Genomic DNA, 24,653 nt, shown 5'->3' with positions numbered 1-24,653 from the left:
TGGACAATTAGAACAAGATAGACTTATATAAAGAACGTGGGCTATCTTATCTCTTTTTCATAAGTGCACCAAGCAGTAAGCAGGGAGGCGGTGCGCTCCTGAATGATTGACAGTTCCGACCAGCGGCAGCATCGTTGTGCCACGTGCTCCAACTGTGCAGCCCCTGATGCTGCCATCTAATTACAATCACAAGCATCTACATAAGCTCCTCCAGTTTTGAAGAAATTAGGGACACTTTATTCGGGGTTTTTTTTTTAAAGAAACTATAAAAAATAGGTTTATTTTTTGTTATTATTATTATTTATTATTATACATTTTTATAGCGCCATTTATTCCATAGCGCTTTACACATGAATGGGGCAAATATAGAGAAGTACAGTAGACATGAGCAAAACAAGGCACACGCAAGTACAGGAGGAGAGAGGACCCTGCCTGCGAGGGCTCACAGTCTACAGGGGATGGGTGAGGATACACTAGGAGAGGATAGAGCTGGTTGTGCGGGCGGTTCAGCAGATTAAGGATCACTGCAGGTTGTAGGCTTGTCGGAAGAGGTGGGTCTTCAGGTTCTTTTTGAAGGTTTCCGTGGTAGGCAAGAGTCTGATGTGTTGGGGTAGAGAGTTCCAGAGTATTGGGGAAGCACGGGAGAAGTCTTGTATGTGGTTGTGGGAGGAAGAGATGAGAGGGGAGTAGAGAAGGAGATATTGAGAGGATCGAAGGTTGTGTGTAGGTAAGTACCGGGAGATGAGGTCACAGATGTATGGAGGAGACAGGTTGTGGATGGCTTTGTATGTCATAGTTAGGGTTTTGAACTGGAGCCTCTGGACAATAGGAAGCCAGTGAAGGGCTTGGCAGAGAGGAGAGGCTGGGGAGAAACGGGGAGACAGGTAGATTAGTCAGGCAGCAGAGTGTAGGATGGATTGGGGAGGTGTCAGAGTGCTAGAGGAGAGGCTAGAGAGTAGGAGGTTGCAGTAGTCGAGGCAGAAGATCAGGGCATCCACTAGCGTTTTTGTGGTTTCATGGTCAAGGAATGCATGGATCTGGGAAATATTTTTGAGTTTGAGCCGGCAGGAGGAGGCAAGGGCTTGGATGTGTGGATTGAAAGAGATGGCAGAGTCGAGGATCACCCCAAGGCACTGAGCGTGTGGGACTGGGGAAAGTTGGCAGCCATTGATAGATAGGTCTGGTGGAGGGGTAGAGTGAGATGGGGGAAAGATGATGAATTCTGTTTTGTCAATGTTCAGTTTTAGAAAGTGAGCAGAAAAGAAAGCTGAAATAGTGGACAGACTTTGTGGAATTTTGGTCAATAAGGAGGTGAGGTCGGATCCAGATAGGTAGAGCGTAGAAATGATATTGTAAACCGTGGGATTCTATGAGCTGTCCCAGGCCGAAGGTGTAGATGGACTGTTTGGGAATTTACAACCCTGCTACCGATCAACAGAATGATAGGTTATTGAGGCAATGTCCATGTGTGTCCTTGTGTCTAGTGCTGCAGGCCAGCATGGGAGGCTCGGGCTCAACTGTGGTACATAACACTGTACACAATGTAATACCCCTTCAAAAAAAACTTTTAAAGATGTTTGCAATTTACATGAAAAAGTAATACCTGTTATATACTCGTGTTCTTTCTGGTACAAATCAATATGTACTATTATCAAAACATTTTCAAAATCGCCATGTATTTGGCCACAACCAACACCCATAATCAGAATACAATTTACAATCCGTTGCTGATCAATATGAAGCGATTTGTAACAATGAATGTAATTGTACCATGCTGGCCATAAACTATTTGTGAAGTTTCTTCTAGGACTGTATTTACACTGATGGAAAATGTCATCATGCAGCTTTAGCAAGATATGATATATAAATGTTAAAAAGGACCACGAAAATGTAATTTTTTTAACCTGGTGTAAATGCCGCTGTTCCCCTGAATCCGGCTATCTTTTTATTTTGTTTCTGCGCCTTTCTATGCCTAAGATATGGCTCCTTCTTCCCTTTAACTAAATTGAGTATTTTTAGCCAAGTGGGTGTGGTCATCACCACTTCAGTGGCCATTTCCTTGAGAGCTACGCCTTGCTGGATAAAAAAGTCTAGATTTATATGCAGGAAAAATAGGGCTATATCTTAGGAATGGAGAAGCGCAGGTACAAAAGAAAAACAGTGTCAGACTCCGGAAAACAGCGGCATTTATACCAGGTAAAAAATTACAAATTAATAGTAAGTGACAGGTCCCCTTTAAAGGGATCTAACACAATAAAAAAAAGGGTTTTTTTTCATCTATTTTTCATAAGAGACTTTTGGTAGATTTTTCTTCCCTTTGCAGTATTTTACTGTATAACAACTCTGATTTCAATGAAAGAATAATTTCTTTAAATAGTTTTACAGCAGTCATAAAGTGAGACTCTTTATCAGCCAGATTATTTTCTAAAGATAACAAGGTGATTGTGTGACCAGACACCATTTTATATTAAGCAATATACATTCAATAAATGTCTAATTATACAACACTTCCTCCTGGAAGCTATCATTGCAGATGTAAACCTTTCCTTTAAACCTACTCAGGAGGAAGAGTGTTCGCCTACCCGCAAGACTGTGCACAGCATCTGCTAAATGGAGATACCCAGAGTGGCGTGTATACCATCTACATTAATGGTGACCAAAGTCAGAGTGTGCCTGTATTCTGTGACATGACCACTGATGACGGAGGATGGATTGTAAGTCTGAAAATAACGAAAAAAACATTAAATCGCCTTTTCTTTTCATCTTTCCATTTTTTTTATTATCGTAAAATTTTAATAACCTAATTCTCAATGGTTCCATCTCTTTCGGAGAAAGTCACATCTCAGATATTGGTAACCATTAATTCCTCCATGAGACCATACAGTGCTGTTCATTCAGGAGCTCGGTGCTTCTATGCTCTGAGCCGAGTCTTTTCAGTAATCACTGGGGTCTCAGAACCCAAACCCCCACTAATTGCAGTGCTTTTAAAGGGAATGTGTCTTCTTAAAATTACCTATTATTTAAATAAGATTTTTTGTGTTAAACACATTTTTTTTAAATTTGACAATTTTTTTTTACATATCGCTAGCTATATAAAAAAAATAAAAATGAGTAATCTTGTAATTTTCATACCGGCCATGGGGGCTATTTTAGACTCTAACTTCCTGTTTCTTCAGGAAATTCACATGTACATTAGGAGCAATAGACTGAGCCCATCTTTTATATTGAAGCATCTGTAACACAAAACCTGATTTAAACAATTAAGTCATTTTGTGATGACTATTTAAGGGACTATAACATTTTTATTTTTTATGGAATTTTAAAGATAAGGGCAATTCCAAACTATTAAACAGATCGGTAATAGCTAATAGATTAGTGTGCGAGTCCAACCACTAGAATCTACACCTGTGCTAGCACTGGGTTTCAGAAATGCCCTGCCGTGACACATGTATGCCATCACTCCATTCATATGCTATGGGGCTAAAGGAAAAAGCCCAGTGCTGTACTCTGCGATCTACGGCAGACCCATGCTGAATTAATGAGGGATCACCGTACCATTGCAACAGGGCATTTTACAGCCCCATTCTCGGGATCGATGGATTGTCCCAGTGGTTGGACCCGACTGATCAGAAAGTTTCTCGTACTCTATGGATAGGTGAAAACTTTCAATATTGGGTATAACTTTTTAAGAGTGGTGCTGCCTTGTATAGTATGTTTTATTTATGGTGTCCAAATAAAACAATCAGTGTACAAATAAATAAACCATTGGGTGCCTGATTTCAACCGCTGAAAAATGGGCAAATAATATTGCTTAAGGGGTATTTGTCACCAGGTCTTTGCTACCTCATCTGAGAGCAGCATGATATAGGGAAAGAGACCCTGATTCCGTCAATGATTCACTTAGTTTATTGAATACAGCAGTTGTGATAAAAAGTTTTTCTCTACTGCAGATCTAGCAGAGCTCAGAATACTGAGCCTTGTCTACCCCTGTCAACACCACTGAAAACATAAAGCTGCTAATCAGTGGTGGGGGTGTGGTTGGACCAGGAGGCACGAGACACCTAGTCCTGTAGTAATAATCTCCTTTTGATAAAACACTGATTGTATTGAAACAGCAGCACACAATCCAGTAAGTGACACATTGCAGGATCATACTAACAGACTATCCATAGGGTAAATGCACCCAACTTAAGATATAATGTGATTAAAACTTGACTTTTATTGTAATTAAATAATATGGTCTAACAGATAGAGATTAAAATAACTCAGATGGTGTTGCTCTGTAGCATTTCTTTGGTACTTCTCTATGGGATATCACTCTCCTACAGCTAATGTATCCCCTACATAGATTAATGGCTGCAGTCATAACTTCCCCGATATGTTTTGCCATGACTGGCTTCATCAGGGGCTGAAGATAGACTCAGTCCCCTGATGAAGCCAGTCATGGCGAAACATGTCGGGGAGGCTATGGGTGAATTTTAATCAGCTCTAGTGGTCTTGCAGCTGACATCTATAATTGTCCTGAGAATTGCTATCCTAGCTAGTGGAGTGCAGTCGTATGTTAGACCATATTATTTAATTACAATAAAAGTCATGTTTTAATCATATTATCCTTTAAGTTGAGTCCATTTACCCTCTGGGTAATGTTAGTATAATTTCTGATCCCTAAAGGGTTTTGATAGACACTCAGTTTTCTATTGTTACATTGCTAGATCAGGCTTGCAGCCCATACTTTATGCTGCTTTCAGATTACATAGCAAATACCTTGCTGTCAGATTCCCTTTAAAAAAGCATTACACAAGCAATATACTAGGGTAAGTAGTTGCATCCAATGTGACTGTCTTTCTATAGGTCTATGTAGAAAATTTTAGATTTACGCTGTAGCCTTCAATTGCCCAAATGGTCAGCACCAGTGGGACTCGCGTCAGTTGTGAAAGGTGGTAAGCCCTGAGTAAATGCAGGTCGCGCGCCCATAACACGGCCCCTGTATGTGGTGTAATCCCAGCAATGCAGAAACAAGAGCAGAGATTTTTGCAGTAGTAACGTATACTTGACAATACCATTGACAATGTTGTTCGCACACAGTGAATTCAGCCATATAGACCATATTGTGACACAGCCTGGAAATACTGCTAATCTGTCCATTTTTAGTGTATGCGATGGCATATCTAAAAATGTGTCATGTTTCTGAACATGCAAAAAAAGAGAAGCAAGGAGCGCGCACATGAGAAGGACCTGTTAATTGAAAGGACTAAGGCAGTTAAGGATAGCCAAAGGGCCACTAACCTTCTGGGGTTATGCTCCCCTGCATAACCCCAGTGAAATCGGAGAGTTGAGGGAGACAAAACTCCGTGCTGAACGACTCTTCCTGCTGGAGGCAGTGACCGTGGGGTGGAGGTGTTGGAGTCACGTGATCGCAGGTGCTTATACCGCCTGAGGAAGATAGCGTACTGCTATCGAAACGCATTGTGGACTGTTATATATTTTAATAAAGGTTTGTGCCTTTTTAATTTTAACTTTTTTACCCTTCTTGCCTCAGCGCTCCTAAAGACCGCGTCATCTTTTTTGCTTCCTTATGTTTCTGAACATGGCTTCCATTCCTTTCAGGTGCTTCAAAGACGTCAGAACGGACTTACAGATTTCTTCCGTAAGTGGGCTGACTATCGCGTTGGTTTTGGGAACCTTGAGGATGAGTTTTGGCTGGGTAAGTAGCATTTCAGTAATACATACTGATATACCTATCAAGCTGCAAGTATCCCCAGGCAAATCTGATGTAGGTCAAAAACATCAGTAATATTGAAAGGTCTAAAAGGGTAATAAGACCCTCATCATCAGTGTTGGATTTAGATTCCTTGAGCCCATCGGAGATAACTCTGAGGGTCCACTCTTTAATCTATACAGAAATTCCCTTTTTTACGCCTTTCACAATGTGTGACGTACATGAACATCACATGTTGGGTGCTGGATTATGGTGAAGACTCAGGAGCTGGAGAAGCAGAAGAAACATGGCCACTGATTGGCTGCAGCAATCATGTGATATATTATGGCAGGAGGCCGGCGGGGGACACAGGGCTGGTCTGGGAGGCAAATATAGATTTTTTTTTTCATTTAGGCAGCACGCAAGGGCTAATAATAAGGGGTTGTCAAGCAAAAAAAAAAATGCCACTACCATTGCCTGCATTCTTCACTATTTTAAGACTGATTGCTTACTTAAAGAAATTGATATAAGGTGTAAGCTTGCAAAATGTAATACTACATTGAAGCAAAAGTAAATTTGTGTACTAGGGTCAGGTAATTTTTGCATGTGGTAGAACAGTGGGCCCCAGAAGTCAATGTTATTGGTGTGTCTTTGGCAACCCAGTCCTACACTGGGGCAAAAGAACAGATTAGTAAAGGTGAACATAAGTGTTTGTTTTTTGGGGCTAATTTATGCCATTTGGTCTCCACCATTCATATCTTTTGAGAAATTTGTAGTCAAGTTTATTCTGTTAACTCTATATTTAACAAAAACCTTCACTTAAACAATATGTAATTTTCTAATATGTTCTCTTTAAGAAGACAGCAGTAAAATAGAGCATGCTTTTAATGGGTGACGGCATCATGGTATGGCACACTATTATTTTATATATACTCCATAAACATTAGAATTGCAGTAATGTGAGTATAGGACTTGAGGTTGGTGTCTGTCCATTCCTTAAAGAGTAACTAAGCTTTTTTTGTTTATTTAATTAGTGACAAATCTTTGCAAAGTTATGAATCTTTTGTAATATACGCCATTACCATTACCCTATTGCCGAAAGTGCTGTTTTAGCTGCCTAGCTCAGGCTCCTTTAGTAGCTTCTTCAAACGGCTGCTCTAGCAAGAATCCACATTCAAAACCTATTTACAACCACTCTCCCTGTGTGAGCTTCTGCTCCACCCCGACATGCTCAGACAAGGAGAGTGTTTGTAAATAGTGTTTGAGCGTGGATTCTTGCTAGAGGAACAGTTCAAAGTAACCACTAAAGAAGCTTAAACTAATCAGATAAAACAGTACTTTCAGAATGGTGTTTGAGAGAGAACGAAACAAAATAAAGTAAAGGAGTATATTACAAACATTCATAATTTGGAAAAGTCTGATCAATAATTGAAAAAAAAAAACAGTTCAGTTACATTTTTATCACATTGATCATCAGTCCACATACTTTGAGCTCACCGTAAGTAATGTCCTATCGAACATACCATATATTTTTTTTTATGAAATGATGCCTGTATGTGACCAACATATCAGATGAGTAAAACTGTGCACTTCAATATGAATTGTGACCTTTCTTTATCCAGAAGAGATAAGGATGATTTATTTTCAGAGACGCAGCTCCCCTTGAAGGCATTTTTCCACCCCCAAATTTGTACTAACCTCATATGAAATACAGCTCTGCAAGAGGACAGGGAAAAGGGAATATTGTTCCGTGCGAGTGACAAGAATGAGACAGTCAGATGCCACATCAGCTATAATTACTTTCCCGTTTTGAAAGCTGGCAACAGTAAAGCCTAAGACAGCTATTATTAATATTACTATTCTGCAGAGAGATGCTCCCGCACATCAGGCTTAATAATAGTAATACAATTTTATTATTCCGAGACTTTTCTGGGTAAAATTACATCTCCATTATGATGTATATATCCCAGGATTTTTTTTTTAATATTCTAATGATAGATGCAAATTAGATATGAACAAACACATTTAGAAGAAAAGTTGTGAAAAGACTTGTTGGAACATCTGAAGGACAATTATTCCATGTTTCTTCTCCTGCAGGGCTGGATACCCTCCACCTGATAACTTCCCAGGGACGCTATGAGCTCAGAATCGATATGCGAGAGGGCCAAGAGTCTGTGTATGCGTATTACAACAAGTTTTATGTGGGGGATCCGCGCAGTATGTACAAACTGCGCATTGGGGAGTACAACGGAACCTCAGGTATAACGACTATGGGGATTGAAAATGTAATGTGATTTGTATGTGTTATTGTTCATGGTAAGGGCTTATATGAAATCAGAAGTAAGCATCTAGTTACTTGCAGAAACAGCGCCACTCTTGTCCATGGCTGTGTCTGGTACTGCATCTCAGTCACATTTGCCTGAATGTGACTGAGCTGCAATACTTGATCCAACTAGTTATGAGCGAATTGATTCCAGACTGATTGAAATCACTTTCGATTTCTCAAAATTTGGATTTGTCAGTTCCCTGAATTTTTCGCAATTCGATTCGCTCGAATCAAGTAAAAGGCCAGCCAGCTACTATTTTGCTTGATTCCTCTTTCTGGAAGGGGGGTGAAATAATAAAAAAAAAAACATTATACTCATCACGCCCTTCACCATTCTGGCACCCCAGTCCTCCGCTCGGTCTTCCGCTGGCTCTCTCCCTACCTCCGACTTCGATATTCTCTTCTGTCTTCACTTTTTGGTGTCTCCGACACTTGACTAAGCCTCAAGCAATGAACGTCATAAGTTCATGTAATTCGGATTCACAAGATGTCATGATGCTGCTTGAGGGACAGGTATCTTCCGAAGCATCAAAAAGTGAAGACAGGAGTGAGGGAAAACCATAGACGAAGGCAGAAAGTGAACCAGTGGAGGACCAAGCGAACCAGTGGTGAACCAAGCATACTAGCAGAGAACCAAGCGAGCCAGTGGTGAACCAAGCATACCAGCAGAGAACCAAGCGAGCCAGTGGTGAACCAAGCGAACCAGCAGAGGACTGAGCGAGCCAGTGGTGGACCAAGCGAACCAGCAGAGGACCGAGCGAGCCAGTGGTGAACCAAGCGAACCAGCAGAGGACCGAGCGAGCCAGTGGTGGACCAAGCGAACCAGCAGAGGACCAAGCGAGCCAGTGGTGAACCAAGCGAGCCAGAGGAGGACCGAGCCTGCCAGCCAGCAGAGGACTAAGCAAGGACCTGAGATGCACAGTAATGCAGATTGAATTTTCTGACCAAAAAGGAAACCTGGTAAATTCAAATTTCGTAAGATTTGTTCCTTGCTAGACACAAAAATGGACAGATTTTGGCAAACGAAAAAAGAGTAAATATAAAATACAACTTTATTTGAAAGCCAAAATGCAGAGCATAAAGCAAAAGGCGTTTTATAATATATATGAAAATACATTTCTGCTTCTATGTTTAATGTCCATGTCTACATATGTGTCCCAGACCATTGGCAGGAGAGGGATCGATAAAAATCTTGCTCTGATTGTCATTATCTTCCTATGAGGTCATTCTGTTTCCATCACTGAGCAATATTAATGATCCTTTGAAGTGAATGAGGCTGAACTGCAATACCTCACACAACCTGTGGCAAGTTTTAGAAAAGAGCAGTCATATTTTTCTTATCCTAAGGCAGGAACATCCTCATTGTACAGAAGTCCAAAAATGCGTCCCAACATCTAGTTATAAAAGTGTGCTTTTTTTGGCCCAAGTAAACCTTGCTGTAATGTGCAGATTGAGTAATTATTTTTTCTTCATGTCTCATGATAAGGAAACTACAGAATTTCACTACAAGTAAAGAAGTGATTTTAAGTATCTTTATCTTTTTTTCAAAGGCGATTCCCTTACCTACCACCAGGGGCGCCCATTCTCTACCAAGGACAGAGACAATGATGTTGCTGTAACAAATTGTGCCTCATCGTATAGAGGAGCCTGGTGGTACAAGAACTGTCACCGCACTAACCTCAACGGCAAATATGGAGAGTCAAGACACAGCCAGGTAGGGGGCCACAAGGCTTGTGAGTCATGCTTTGGTATAGAAGATGAGCTGTCTGCTCTTATCAGCTGGAAATAGACAGATGTATATATGCACTACACCATATATATAAAAACGTCCAAAAAACAATAGCAAAAAGAATGCCATAACAGTGCAAGAAATACTACTAAAGAAAAAACTGTTGAAAAAGTGCAATAAAAGTAACCAAAAGAAAAGGAAAAGAAAAACAGTGGTGTTTTTTTAACACCTCTTTTTCTTGAAAAACTACTTGGGTTTGACCACCTGAAAATTACGTCATGTGCTCTTACCCTAGGAATATCTGTCTTTATCGGGCCCAGAATGTCTATGCATTTTGTGAATAGTCCATTGAATTTAATGTCAATTGTGTAATACTTCAATTGCCCTGTGGGGGCACTGCAGGAAAAATAAACACTTGCTGCTGAGTACAGGTGATCACCGAGGATCCATACAGAATATGATCTGCTGATCTTTAAGGTATCTCCAGGATTTGTAGGATAAGTCATCAACAACAGATTCTAGTGATTATTTTTGTGCTGCAGCTAAGCAGCAGAACCCAAGAACCAGCCAGTAGGCAGTGTGCGGAACATATTGTTCTAGTTCCCTACATTGTGCACTGACGATCAGCGGAGGGCGCCGGATGTCCTACAGATAAGTTATAAATATCTGAGTCTTGGACTAAATTATTTAGGATACTTCTAACATTCAACTACAGCTCCTTTGAAAGTGGATGTAAGCACCTTATTAAAGGCATTGACTGATGTTACAACGTCCTACAAATATCACAAGGTTCTAGCACAGGCTTCAATTAGTAAAGGGATATAGGAAATACCTGATGCTGTGCTGCTTCTTAGAAGGGTCTGCCATTTGATTGAGGCTTTTTTATTCCTTAAATACATGAATTTTGGACAATGAAACGTTTTTGCAATTGGGTTTCATTAAAAATGTTGCACTGTTTGATTTTTAAAGGGAATCGGTCAGTAGATTTTTTTGGGGGGCACCTAATCTGAGAGCAGCATAATGTAGAGACAAAGAGCCTGATTCCAACGATGTGTCACTTACTGACTATGAGCTGTATTTGTTTTGATAAAAATCACTGATTGGCTGCTTTCTGCCTATGCACTGTGTGCATAGAAAGCAGCCAATCAGCGGTGTGGGCGGGGTTATGCAGAGTTCAACATTCAGAGAACTGCTAGATCTGCAGCAGATAATTAGTTAATCCATAATTATTTTTGCAGTCAGCAATAGGCAGTTCAACACAGACGTTATAGAACTGTGCAAAATTTAGAATGAAACCAAAATGCAAAAGTTAATTTTAAACCAAAAGCATTTAAGTAAAAAATAGAGTCCATGCCCTTTAAGAAGAAACCTATGACCTAAAGCCAGAAAAAAAAAAACAGCATTAATGCAAATAAAAAAATATATATTTATCAAACAGGGAATATAAATGGCTTAAAATATCTGCAGGCAAATCAAGGCAAGAACATTGAAAAAAAAGAATATTAAGAATAGTTTGCATCTTGGTGGGGAGCCAGGGCTGCAAAGTGAAGATTTAAAAGAAATGATTAACATTTGAGGTCTTGGTACTTTCTTGCTCTGCTCATTTGCAATCTCCTACATCACAGAGCAGAAAGATTGTTTGCTTCAGATTCATATCCTGCGTTACAAATACACTTCTTAATAGATAGAAAGCCAAAATGATATTACATGTTTCATCGAGATGTTTTTTTCATTAAAAGATAACCGTACATGAAAATGAAAAAAAGGTGAAAATCTGGAAAATACTTCCCCTCGGCGTCTGTATACTGTACGCGCCCAGGTACATCATGGTATTTGTTATGATTAGGGTTACGGTCGTAGAAAAATACAGCAGAGGAGTTATCCTGTAATTTTACGCATACTTTTATATGGAAGACTATGAGCAAAAGATATTGCTATCAAACAGGATTGATATTAAGAATGGCCTCTGAAGATCTTCTGTGTGTTTCTTCAACATTGTGTAAGAGGGTGAACTGTAGTCCCACTGAGAGAACGCTAGGACCCTGTGGTTTTTGCCTGCTGCAGCAAAGGACAGACACTGCCAGGCTCCCGGAGACAATGTGTGCTGGTGGGTGGGGTCTGGTGTCCTGTGTGTAAAGTGTCAGATAAGGAAGTGAGAGCAGAGAAGAAAAAGGCGGGAAGAGAAAAGAAGCTGCAGTGATATAGAAAGAGACTGTGTGGATTTACTGCGAGTGTTGGAGAAAAAGCTTTTGAGAGGAATTAACTCTGTGAGAGACTTTTTGTTGCTAACATTTTTCTGGAGAAGAGCTAACCTTTTATTTTGGAAGACTGAGACTTTACTGAAAACCCAGTACGTATTGAGAGTCTCTGGAGTCCCTGTGCATTGAGTGGAGAAACAAGTTTGGACAGACTGCTGATATAGAGATGGACGGGTTGTTGTGAGAGCATTTCTAGGAGCTACAGAAGCAGAGACAGCATCGTGAGGCCACTAAACTAAGTCCCCGGCGTTTGGGCTCGGCATCGGCCGACAAGACAGAGGAGCTTGCTGTAACTTATTGGCGCTGAAGATTTGGACTGGCTGCAGCCTGTGCGGATTCCTGCCTGAGAGGAGATCCATCTCAGGAAACGGTACCATAGTCATAGATACCCGGGTATCCCTGTTCAGAGTGTTTAATCGTTACTTTAGAGGTGTATTGAATATTAGATGTGTGTAAGTTATACTCAGTGTGCCATTCCAGGGGCTCCCTTGATAACACTACATTCAATTTACACTTGTTCTTGTATTGAGTTGTTCTGTTAGGTAAATTGATTACTAGTTTGTTGGAGTATACAGTTCTCAGGAGACCTTGGAGTGGCACAGTGATTTCAGCTGCTGCTGAATTAGTGTATCTTTTGGGTGCATCTGCCTTAGTATTCTCCATATTACCTTACTTATTTTGCCTTTGAGTAAATAACTGTTGGAGATTTCTGCCTTAGTCTTGGTTTGTGACTCACTGGATCTTATTCGGACCTCTGCTCATTACATTTTTTTGGCGTAGTCGGCAGGATCCAGTGTTTGTCATGGACGAAGGCGAGGGTAGAAATGACCCCGCTGTATCCGCATCCTCCTCGAGGGTTGGGGTTCCCCTGGCAGCCGCGGCGACTCCGGGAGGGTATGTGCCTGTAGGAGCTTTACTTCAGCACATGCCGAAATACGATGGGCGCAATATGGCATTGCAAGATTGGGCCGGGAGGATCCGGAGTATTCTGCGCATGTGTAATTTGACCCCCGCGTTACGCGCTGAGCTGGCATTAAATGCACTGGAGGGCGATATTAGGCGTATGGTGATGGTGCGCCCAGAATCCGAGAGGGATACGTTAGAAAAGATTTTGGAACTGTTAGAGGGGAGTTTGGGGGGCCGAGCGCGTGTGGCCCAGCTTCGGTCCCTATTCTTTAATCGTCCCCAGAGAGAGTGTGAGTCCCTGATGCAGTACTCTAATATCTTGCAAGAGACTTTGAATGAGATGCAGCGACTAGACCCGGGAGCCATGGGGGCTTTCCGGGAGGTAGACCGCTTGCTCTGGGATCAATTCATCACCGATTTAGCCAATAGACTTCTCCGGGATAAACTGTTGGAAATGGCCCGGGTTGCACCAGAATTATCTTTCTGGCAGATTTACCGAGCTGCAGTGGAAAGGGAAGAGAAATCTGCCCATGTGCCCGAGGGGTCAGTGAACAGTGCCCAGCTGGAGGAAGGTGGGTCATCAGGGTCAGGGGGAGAGGGGCTGGTAAGCGTGGTACAAGCTTTGCGTGCTGAGGTGAAGGAGTTGAAGCTGAAATTGTCTCAACTGACAGTTGGTCCCACCTCTACCCCCTCACGGGGCCTCCTGCCCCACCCCCTGGAACAGTGACCCCACAGATGGCCAGGTCGTCCTATCAGAATGAGTCAAGCCCTTGTCCACGAGGAACAATCACCTGCTGGAAGTGTGGGCGCCAGGGACACATCTCTCCTTACTGCCGGACGCTTGCAGCCCCAGAAACCCTGTCGCCGGCTTTAAACTTCTGGCCGCTGCCATGAGAGGGCAAGCAGCAGCGGCCCCACCCGCACAAAGCCCTCGACAGGATGAACAAGATTTGTTTGCATGTAGTCCAGTGATAGAAGCAGAGTTTGAAGGGCGGAAGATGAGGTGCTTGGTTGACACAGGATCCGAATGTACTATAATGCCTCTAGAAGTATATGAGAGATACTTCAGTCGACTAGTGATTCGAGGATGGCCGAGTGATACGACTGACGGCCGCAAATAATGGTCAACTGTCAGTCAAGGGGATCGTGTGGATGCAGCTAAAAAAGTTTGGTCAAGAGCTGGGGCAGAAAGGGGTAGTACTGGTGGATCACCCCCCTAGAAGAGGGATGGAGGTGACGCTCGGAATGAACGTGCTGCGAGACTTGAATCACCAGATGTATGCCAGTGAAGGACCCCGATACTGGGCCCGTGCAACAAGACACCGACCCACACAGAGAATTTTACACCGTCTAGTGCTGAGTTGCGACTTGCTGAAAAGTGCGGTCCCAGGCGGCCGGGTGGGCCGGGTCCGAGTGCCATCGTGGGCCCCGATCCTGCTGGGACCCAGACAAGAGGAACTCTTAATGCTGCCGGTGGGAGCTGCACAGAGATTGAATGGGCTTGAAGTGCTACTTGAGCCCGCCCAAGAGAGTTCCTCATTTGCAAAGGTACATGTGGCCCGGTCTTTGGCGATTGTGAAGAATGGACGAGTGCCGGTCCGATGCATCAATGTTTTAGATGAAGCTGTTGCAATTCCCGCTGGAACCATACTGGCTGAACTGTTTGTGCCGGCAGAGAAGGTGCCGGAAAATGCAGGATTCGAACTGCGACCAGACCAACAGTCATCCTGGACATTTGCGGTCGAGGTAGGCCGGACTGAGCCTCCTACGGAGGAATGGAATGGTCATGTGATCATGGAGCAGATGGGAGTGGATCGGGAGAAGCTGACCCCCGTGCAGTTGGAGCAGTTGGAGAGAGTTTTGTGGGAACATCAAGAGACCTTTTCCCAACATGGAGAGGACTTCGGGTGTACCCAGACGATTGAGCATGAGATTCCAACGGGGGATACTCCACCCATTAGAGAAAGATATCGTCAAATTCCTCCGGCGCTCTATCAAGAGGTGAAGAGCATGGTGGCCAGTATGCTGGACAACCAAGTGATCCGAGAGAGCCGGAGTCCCTGGGCGGCCCCTGTAGTCTTGGTCCGCAAGAAGGATGGGACACTCCGATTTTGTGTGGACTATCGAAAATTGAATGCCCACACCGTACGGGACGCATATCCTTTACCCCGTATTGAAGAATCCCTGTCGGCCCTGGGTCGGGCCAAGTATTTCTCAACGTTGGATTTGGCAAGCGGGTACTGGCAGGTCCCAATGGCTGAAAAAGATCGGGCCAAGACGGCGTTTGTCTTGCCAATGGGGCTCTTTGAGTTCAACCGGATGCCCTTTGGCCTCGCTACCGCCCCGGGAACCTTCCAATGCCTGATGGAACATTGCTTAGGCGATCTAAATTTTGAATCAGTCCTGATATATCTAGACGACATTGTGGTGTTCGGAACCTCATTTGAAGATCATCTGGAGAAGCTGCGTCAAGTTCTCCAGCGGCTCAAGAGCTACGGCCTGAAAATAAAGCCAAAAAAATGTCAACTGTTACGAAACCAGATTGAATATTTGGGGCATCTGGTGACCCCGGATGGGGTACTACCTATAGCCAGTAAGATTAAGGCGGTACAAGAGTGGCCACCTCCTTGTGACCTGCGAGAAGTGCGGGCCTTCCTGGGCCTAGCAGGATACTATCGGCGGTTTGTGCCTAAATTCTCGCAAGTGGTGAGTCCCTTGAACGAACTTTTGAGAGAGACAGCGCTGGGTCCTCGAAACCGCCCCATTCCATGGGGGCCCCTACAGAAAAAGGCATTTGATGAAGTGAAAACCGCCCTAACGAGTGCCCCATTGCTGGCATACGCCCGGTTTGACACTCCTTTTTTGTTGTATACCGATGGTAGTCTTCATGGGTTGGGGGCAGTACTAGCACAGGTGCAGGACGGCCGAGAGCGAGTGATTTCTTATGGCAGCAGGTCTTTAAGAGACTCCGAGCGAAATCCGGCTAACTACAGCTCATTCTGGCTGGAATTGCTGGCCCTGGTGTGGGCAATGACAGAACGCTTCACCGAGTGTCTAACAGGAGCTGAGGTGCTAGTCATGACAGATAACAACCCGCTAGCTCACTTAGAGAATGCAAAACTGGGAGCGTTGGAGCAGCGGTGGGTCGCCAGACTGGCCAAGTTCAATTACCGCATTAAATTCCGCTCTGGTCGAGAAAACGGCAATGCAGATGCATTGTCAAGAGTGCCCCTTGGGTCATCAGGGGAAGATGTTGACGAACAACTTGAGGATACTGAAACTCCAGCTTTGGGGCAGATACCAAAGTGTGGTACACTCAAGTGGGGTGGCCACCGGGATGCCCTGTGTCCTGGGTAAAACACCCTCAGATTGGACAAAAGTCCAGGATGAGTGTCCGGATGTTGCACTTGTGCGCCGTTGGGTACAAAACAAGGTCTGGCCCAGTGCAGAGGACAAGGCTCAGTTGTCCATGGAAGGAATGAAACTCCTTCAACAATGGGATAAATTGTGTGTGGAACAAGGTCTTTTGTATCGTAAGGTGTACCTGCCATCGGAGCTGCAGCATCGGTACCAACTGATAATTCCTGTGGGGATGGGTCCAGTGGTCGCTCGTGAGGCGCATGAGAAGGGGGCCCATTTTGGAAGTGAAAAGACACTTCAGTGGTTGCAGCGAGTCCTCTACTGTCCTGAGTTGGGAGGGATGGTGGCCGACGCGTGTCGGCAGTGCCGAATTTGTGGGCTCAACAAAAGCCCTGAGCAGCGGGCTCCCACACAGTCTATTAAGACTTCAGCTCCACTGGAGCTACTCATGATTGACTACGTGTTGATAGGGTACTCTACGTCAGGGTACTCCTATTGCCTGGTGATGACAGATCACTTTACCAAGTATGCTGTAGCGGTGCCGACAAGAGATCAGACGGCCAAGTCGGCGGCTGAGGCCGTGTGCCGACATTTCTTCCAAGTGTTCGGGTGTCCGCAGAGAGTACATTCAGATCAAGGGGCCTGCTTTCAGGGGACGCTGATGAAGGAGTTGCACCAGGTCTATGGTATCGAGCAGTCGAGAACAACACCTTACCACCCTCAGGGTAACGGGGCGTGTGAGCGTTTTAATCGGACCTTGTTGCAAATGTTGAGGTCCTTAGAGAGTCAGCAACAGACACGCTGGCCTGAGTATCTCCCCGAATTGATGTGGGATTACAATAACAGGGTGCACAGTACTACTGGTTACTCACCACACATGTTGATGTTTGGTAGACCTGGCCGAGACATTGAGGATTTGAACATGCCAGATCCCTCCTCCGCCCCCCTTCAGACTGCATCCGAGTGGGTACGAGAGCATCGGCGGCGGTTGAGAGTGGTGCATCAGGTGGTGGGCGACCGCCTTCGCCAGGTGGTCCATAGGGACACGCGACCCGTACAAACAGAATTGTTCTCTCCGGTAGACAGAGTGTTGGTGAGGACAAAACGACGGTCAGGAAAGCTGAGTGACCGATGGGAGGCGATACCGTATCTGATAAAAAAAAACAGGTGAATCCTGAGATTCCAGTGTACGAGGTCGAACCGGTGGGGACAGGGGGGCCAACCCGTAATTTGCACCATAACATGCTACAACGGTGCTGGTTTGAAGATTCGGCGCCTATCCCCCTAGAGCCAGAGGCCATGTCCCAAGGGGCGGGAACTCTGAATGATCTTGAGTTTGATGGTGTGCTTACTCCAGCGCCTGCTTATTCGCCCCCTGTGACCAATCTGGCCTCGTGTGATGAGAATGTTGGGGATGTGGAGGATGCTGTTGAGGAGAGCGCATCAGGTCAACTGCTTGGTCCTGACGCTGTATCACGGGACATCGAGCCGCAGGAGGAGGCAACTCCACTTGCGCCCACTAACACGACCACGGAAGAGACTTTAGCTCCCTCTAGGGTTGCACCTGTTGATGTAGGACTCAGGAGAACTACACGATCTACGGCAGGAATACCGCCTCAGCGATATGCTCAGGATGAATTTGAGTGGGAAGGTATGTCGAGGACGCCAACCTCTAGTGGGGTGGCATGTAAGAGGGTGAACTGTAGTCCCACTGAGAGAACACTAGGACCCTGTGGTTTTTGCCTGCTGCAGCAAAGGACAGACACTGCCAGGCTCCCGGAGACAATGTGTGCTGGTGGGTGGGGTCTGGTGTCCTGTGTGTAAAGTGTCAGATAAGGAAGTGAGAGCAGAGAAGAAAAAGGCGGGAAGAGAAAAGAAGCTGCAGTGATATAGAAAGAGACTGTGTGGATTTACTGCGAGTGTGTTGGAGAAAAAGCTTTTGAGAGGAATTAACTCTGTGAGAGACTTTTTGTTGCTAACGCTTTTCTGGAGAAGAGCTAACCTTTTATTTTGGAAGACTGAGACTTTACTGAAAACCCAGTACGTATTTGAGAGTCTGTGGAGTCCCTGTGCATTGAGTGGAGAAACAAGTTTGGACAGACTGCTGATATAGAGACGGACGGGTTGTTGTGAGAGCATTTCTAGGAGCTACAGAAGCAGAGACAGCATCGTGAGGCTACTAAACTAAGTCCCCGGCGTTTGGGCTCGGCATCGGCCGACAAGACAGAGGAGCTTGCTGTAACTTATTGGCGCTGAAGATTTGGACTGGATGCAGCCTGTGCGGATTCCTGCCTGAGAGGAGATCCATCTCCGGATACGGTACCATAGTCATAGATACCCGGGTATCCCTGTTCAGAGTGTTTAATCATTACTTTAGAGGTGTATTGAATATTAGATGTGTGTAAGTTATACTCAGTGTGCCATTCCAGGGGCTCCCTTGATAACACTACATTCAATTTACACTTGTTCTTGTATTGAGTTGTTCTGTTAGGTAAATTGATTACTAGTTTGTTGGAGTATACAGTTCTCAGGAGACCTTGGAGTGGCACAGTGATTTCAGCTGCTGCTGAATTAGTGTATCTTTTGGGTGCATCTGCCTTAGTATTCTCCATATTACCTTACTTATTTTGCCTTTGAGTAAATAACTGTTGGAGATTTCTGCCTTAGTCTTGGTTTGTGACTCACTGGATCTTATTCGGACCTCTGGTCATTACACATTGGATATTTGGAGGTTTATGACATTTTATGGCAGTGCAGAATGTAGGTGCAGCACGGGAGGAAACCTAGAGAATGAGAAGGAAAAAGGAGAGCGTTTATTATTATGCGTTGCTTAAGTAGCGCCATCACATTGTGCAGCGGCTCACAGACATTGTCCCCATTGGGGCTCACAATCTAGATTCCCTATCAGTATGTCATTGGAGTGTGGGAGGATACTGGAGAACATGGTGGAAACCCTCGCAAACACGAGGAGAACATACAAACTTTTTGCAGATGTTGTTCTTGGTGGGTTTTGAACGCAGGACCCCAGTGCTGTAAAGTAATAGTGCTAACCACTGAGCCACCGTGCTGCCCTAAGAATGTGAAGACTGTAGGTGCAGCACGGGAGGAGACCTGGAGAATGAGTAGAAGGGAAAAGGGGAGAATGACAGTCAGGGGTTATTGGAGTGGTATGAAAGTAACATGCAGTTATTTAGTAGTCTTTAAATAAGTGGTCTTTTAATAAGTGGTCTTTAAATGGTGGTTTTTTAAAGTGGTCTTTTAGAGGTGGTTTTTTAGAATTCTCTAAGTAATTGTTCTTTTAATAAGTGATCTTAATTAGTGGCCGTTTTAACCTTAAGGATCTTCCGGTTACGAGAAGTTATCTCTTTTCCAATGGATGGGTGATAATTTCTACATCAATGATAACTTTCAGATCAATGGGGTCTGACTGCTGAGACCCCCACCAATTGCTAGAATAGGATAGTTTTGCCCTTTCCACGAATGGAGCAGCATTGTGCATGTTTCATTGAAGCTCCATTCCTTCTTTATGGGACTGACTCATCCAACGGCGCTTGATGGGAGTGTCAGCGGTTGGACCTCGACCGATCTGAATGTTATCACTCATCCTGTGGGTAACCCTTGTAGCTGGGAATTTTAGTATGAAAACACAGGATTAATAAATGGCAGTGGATGGCAATTTTAAAGAACGGTTACACTATTTGTATGATACTGAAACTTTTGGATAAGTGAAGGCTCATTCACCCAATATAATAAAAGTCAATTTAGGAAATGTGAAAGGCATAAATTAAAATGTTTTTCCAAAATTTTATTTTGTGACCACAGGGAGGTGATGCCAGTATCATCTCCTAGTATGTACTGTAGAAAGAAGGGTCCATGGTGGCACTATCATACATCCAAATGTGTCTGGTACTTGGTACTGCAGCTCACTACAAGATTAGTCTCATTCAATAGAATAGAATAGAATAGGGCTGATCTGCAGTAACACAAAGTGTTTGTATCAGATGCAGCATTGAAGGAGCTGCAGGTCTTCCATTGTTTCTGTCTGCTGATCAGTGGATGATAGGCGGGTGTCCCAGATAGTACATCCTAACTGACTTTACATTGAGATGGAATATGCTAAGCATTGATATGTTTGTCTGCAGTGGTCACAATTACACATGTTTGTCTGCTGTGGTCACATGTCCATCCATATGGTTCAGGAGGTAAAGAGATTGTCAGTGGATCTGGAAAGGTTTGGAACTGATGGCTAAGGTGTTACTTATTACATTGAGCTCATTAAGAATAGTACAAAGTAAGCTCCTTTTGGAGGCTGTAGAAAACCTGAAGAACTGAACCTTCAAAAAAGTTCATATTAATCAATAATAGAGGCAATTATAAGAAACTTTGCAATAGAATCAGAATACTCTGATAAGATATTTCTCCACTTATGAACAATTTCTCCGCCTTTTGACTTTACCCTTTACTCTGAAAAAAAAAACCCAGCTCAATTCTGTCTCTTCTGTCTTGCTCTGATAAGGTTGTCATCTCACTGTGTTATCAGGTCACACAGCTTATTATACTCTATGGAGAGGCAGGGGAGCAAGAGTAAGGAGCAGAGTGAGGAAACAAGCAGAAGTAGATATAGAAAGATTATGCTGAGCTTTCCAACAAGTCTTTTACCTCACTCCAGAGTTGAATTAATATCCACATTACTCCACACTACTGCCAAACTGCGGCCACTTCTGCCTGTGTACTAATATAGAAATGAAGAGCAGGAATCCTTCTCTGTGTGATGAGTTCAATTCTGTGGCTCCGCATGATTTTGGAGCTTTGTATCTATGAGCAATACAGATAAACTAATAAATTAATCACACAGAATGTTGTGGACATTTACTTCAGGGTATGTAATTAACTTATACGAATAGCTGGGAAGAGGCAAAACATAGCTGTAATTATTATTTTGTTAGCCTAGTATATCTTTTTCCTTGCAAGACCCCCCGGCAGCATTATAAGATGTTCTGTGATCTAGCGGTTGAGTTTCTACCATGTACAGTATATTAATATTGATTTTTTTTTCTAAAATTAATTTTTTCTTGTTCCTCTAGTTTGCTCATGTAACCCTTAAAGTAAAAAAAAAACTCGAGGAGCCTGGCAAAGAGAAGAGATTTTATTATTTTATTACGTAGTAAAAAAAACGGAATCAAGTCTTAGGCTTGATTTGAACATGCAGAAATAATGTTTTGCTATAATCTGGAATAACATTTTGGGCCTATAAATTCAGTCACTTTGAAGTTATACATCCCATGGGACCCCCATGATTATGAGGATGGGGGCACTAATATGTCCCATCACCACCCATCAATATCTATGTGGATCACAGGACAGTAATATTCACACTTGCAAACATTTTAAACACCAAATTTGGAATATTCGAGCAATACCCCCAAGAATGCCCCCAAAAATGAGCACTTAAAGGCCCCTTCACATGTCCATATTTGCAGTTCGTGTGTCATCCATTTTTTCACGGTACTCATCATAATCCATGGTGCTCCACATATGACCAGGTGTCCATTTTTTTACTAGCAGCACGGATGACATTGACCAATAAAAATCTAGGGGTCCGTATAAAACACGTAAATTCATGTGCCATCCGTGTGCCTTCCGTGTTTAACATTGCAAAGTTTAGGAGAAGCTTTGAAGTTGATTTATCTTAAGCAATACCAGAAAAAAATGGAAGCCCCATTGATCCAAAGCACTGATGAGACCGGTACAGGTATTATACGGACATGGGAAGGGGGCCAACGGTATGGATTTGACCCTTCTGCTATCCGGTTTGTTTGTCTGATTATTCCAGAAAAAACAGGACTGAAAATATTCAAAATCATATCCCACAGTAGCAGTAATTAAGCAAAGTTACAATATAGAGATAATAAATAAAGTGATGTCATCGTACACAGCTTGCTAAAGCAATGATGTCATTGTACACACCTTGTTAAAACAGTGATCCACTGTAAACTGTAAAATTATGATAATTAGTAAAAATAATCAGTATAAGTTCCTTTACCTTCAATAAAATCAGACGCCTTACGTTTTTTGTACATGCGGAGCGCCCCCACACCGCCGCAGGGCCGAGGGGTACCCGGAGCCGGGCCTCTGGGATCTCAGTCCTGGGGTTGTCACGGTGGCTAGACCCGGTCCGTGGCCCTGTCCGTCAGTGGGGGACGTCCGGTGAAATAGGTGGTGATAACGGTGGTGTAGCGGTGCAGTTGTGGGGTGCAGGTCGCGGTAAATAACGAGGACACCAGGTTGCAGTCTCTTTACCTCTTTACTGGAGATCTCTCGGTCCTCAGTCCGGAATCCGGTCCACCAGGCTGCGCAAGTCCGGCCGGTCCAATGGCACCTCCAGAGTTCCCCTCACAGGTGGAAATCTGTGCCTTCCTTCTTAGCGCTTTGTGTTGTAGTCCTTCCCTGCTGTGCTTACGGAAAGTACCCCACAACTGTTGTGTCTGTTTCTTAAGTTCCCTCACAACTCGATTAACTGATCTTCTGCTAATCTTCCGTCCCTTCCTGATGTTACAGTAAGAACGGCACCCGTTTGTCAGGTAGGCCTGGAGTTCTTCCGGGACCCTAGAGACGCCCCTCTCCCGCAATTGCCCCCCAAGACTTCATAGGTGATATGTGGTAGACAGCCCGCCTGAGACTGACTGTCCTGCCGCTGTTTGGAGTATGGCTTAAAGCTGTATATTATTCCACTCCCTCGGCGTTCCGGCCACCGGTAATGCGCCTCAGCAAGGTGCTGCCTCTTTCAACAAAACCCCTGCTGGTATTCTCCTTCTGCTTGATTTCGTTTCTCACTCAGCACAATCTATCTCGCTTCTAATCCTTTCTTAGGGCACCGCCGCTATTCTGAGCAGGCACGGTCCCGTTACGTTCTTTCAATGCCAAGCCTCTGCCAGGATCCCACCCCTGGCAGAGACCCTACTGTCTCTTCCTCCACAACACCCTCTCTCACTAGGTGTTGCTTCGTTCGATCCAGTCAGCTTTCTCTACTAACTTCCTGCCTGACCCCCAGTTTACCCACTATGGTGGGGAGTGGCCTAATGAATAGCACCCTTAGCTCCCCCCGGAGGCCCAGCTGTGAAACATATTGGTGTCTGTGATACCTGATTGGAGGAACTCCTTCAGTGCCATCGAACGCACCATGGCTCCCCTTAGTGGTGGAGCCACAGTACTGCAACGACCAGGACTCTGGGGCGCTGCATACACACAGTGGGGAAAAAAGGGTCCTGTTTTTACGGACTGTCTTGGGGACTTCTGGACAGTTGACAATCTTTTCCTCGTGATGTGAGTGTGGAAAGCCGATGGGTTACTATGATAGCCAGTAACCTGCTGAAGGTCTCCTTCACTGCCATCTTGGTCCACCACTGAAGATCAGTTGAGCTTTAAAGGAGACTAGGACTTAGGCCATGTGCACACGTTGCGGATTAGGCTTAGGAATTTTTGGTGCGGATTCTACATCTCTTTGCAGAAAACGCAGGTGCGGATTTGATGCGTTTTTTGTGCGATTTTGCTGTGGATTTTTTGCAGATTTACTGCTTTTTTTCTATAATGGAATGGGTACAAAAACGCTGCAGATCCACACAAAAGAAGTGACATGCTAACTTCTTTTAATCCGCAGCGTTTCTGCATGGAATTTTTCGCACCATTGGCACAGCATTTTTTTTTTACCATTGATTTACATTGTACTGTAAATCACTTGCGGATCTACAGCGTTTCTGCACCGCAAAAAACGCTGCGGATCCGCAGGAAATCCGCAATGTGTGCACATTTCCTTACACTATATAATGCACTGCTTTGATATTGCAGTATAAAGTGTAAACGATCAGATGATGACAGGTTAAAGTCCACTAAGAGGACTAAAAATTATGTTAAAAAAAAAAAATAAAAAAATAAAATAAAAAAATACTTAAGTTCAAATCAGCCTCTTTTCCCACATTAAAATTAAAGGAATACAAAGAAAGTAAAAAAATAAATAAACATACTTGATATTGATGCTTTCATGAATGTCTTATCTGTCAAAATATTACATTTATTAAATCTACCAGTAAACATGACAAGAGAAAAAATCAGAATGCAAGAATTGCGTTTCTTCAATCACTATTCTTCCCCAACAAAATACAACAAAAGCATATCAAAACCCAAATTTGGATCAATAAAAAAAACTCGTCATGCAAAAAACGAGGTCTAGTAGAGCTCAATTCATAGAAAAATAAAAAAAGTTATAGGTCTCGGAAAATGGCAACTCAAATCAAAAATTTTATTTTATTTTTTACAAATTTTTGATTTTTTTTTCTTCCACTTAAGTAAAAAAAAAAAAAAAAGCTATCCAAGTTTGGT

At 43.7% G+C, this 24,653-nt stretch overlaps 1 protein-coding gene across 3 annotated transcripts in view; it reads left to right on the top strand.

Annotated features, from left to right (window-relative positions):
- TNR (tenascin R) overlaps positions 1 to 24,653 on the top strand; it is a 492,944-nt gene that overhangs the window by 448,003 nt on the left and 20,288 nt on the right. For all 3 annotated transcript variants that reach the window (XM_077278440.1, XM_077278441.1, XM_077278442.1), the window contains 4 exons: positions 2,563 to 2,714; positions 5,608 to 5,704; positions 7,796 to 7,957; positions 9,575 to 9,738. In XM_077278440.1, coding sequence (XP_077134555.1) covers positions 2,563 to 2,714; positions 5,608 to 5,704; positions 7,796 to 7,957; positions 9,575 to 9,738 — 575 coding nt within the window. The remainder of the gene's footprint in view (positions 1 to 2,562; positions 2,715 to 5,607; positions 5,705 to 7,795; positions 7,958 to 9,574; positions 9,739 to 24,653) is intronic.

Source organism: Ranitomeya variabilis, chromosome 8 (genome assembly GCF_051348905.1).
Source record: "Ranitomeya variabilis isolate aRanVar5 chromosome 8, aRanVar5.hap1, whole genome shotgun sequence".
Taxonomy (NCBI): domain Eukaryota; kingdom Metazoa; phylum Chordata; class Amphibia; order Anura; family Dendrobatidae; genus Ranitomeya; species Ranitomeya variabilis.
This window is presented reverse-complemented; position numbering and strand designations above follow the sequence as displayed.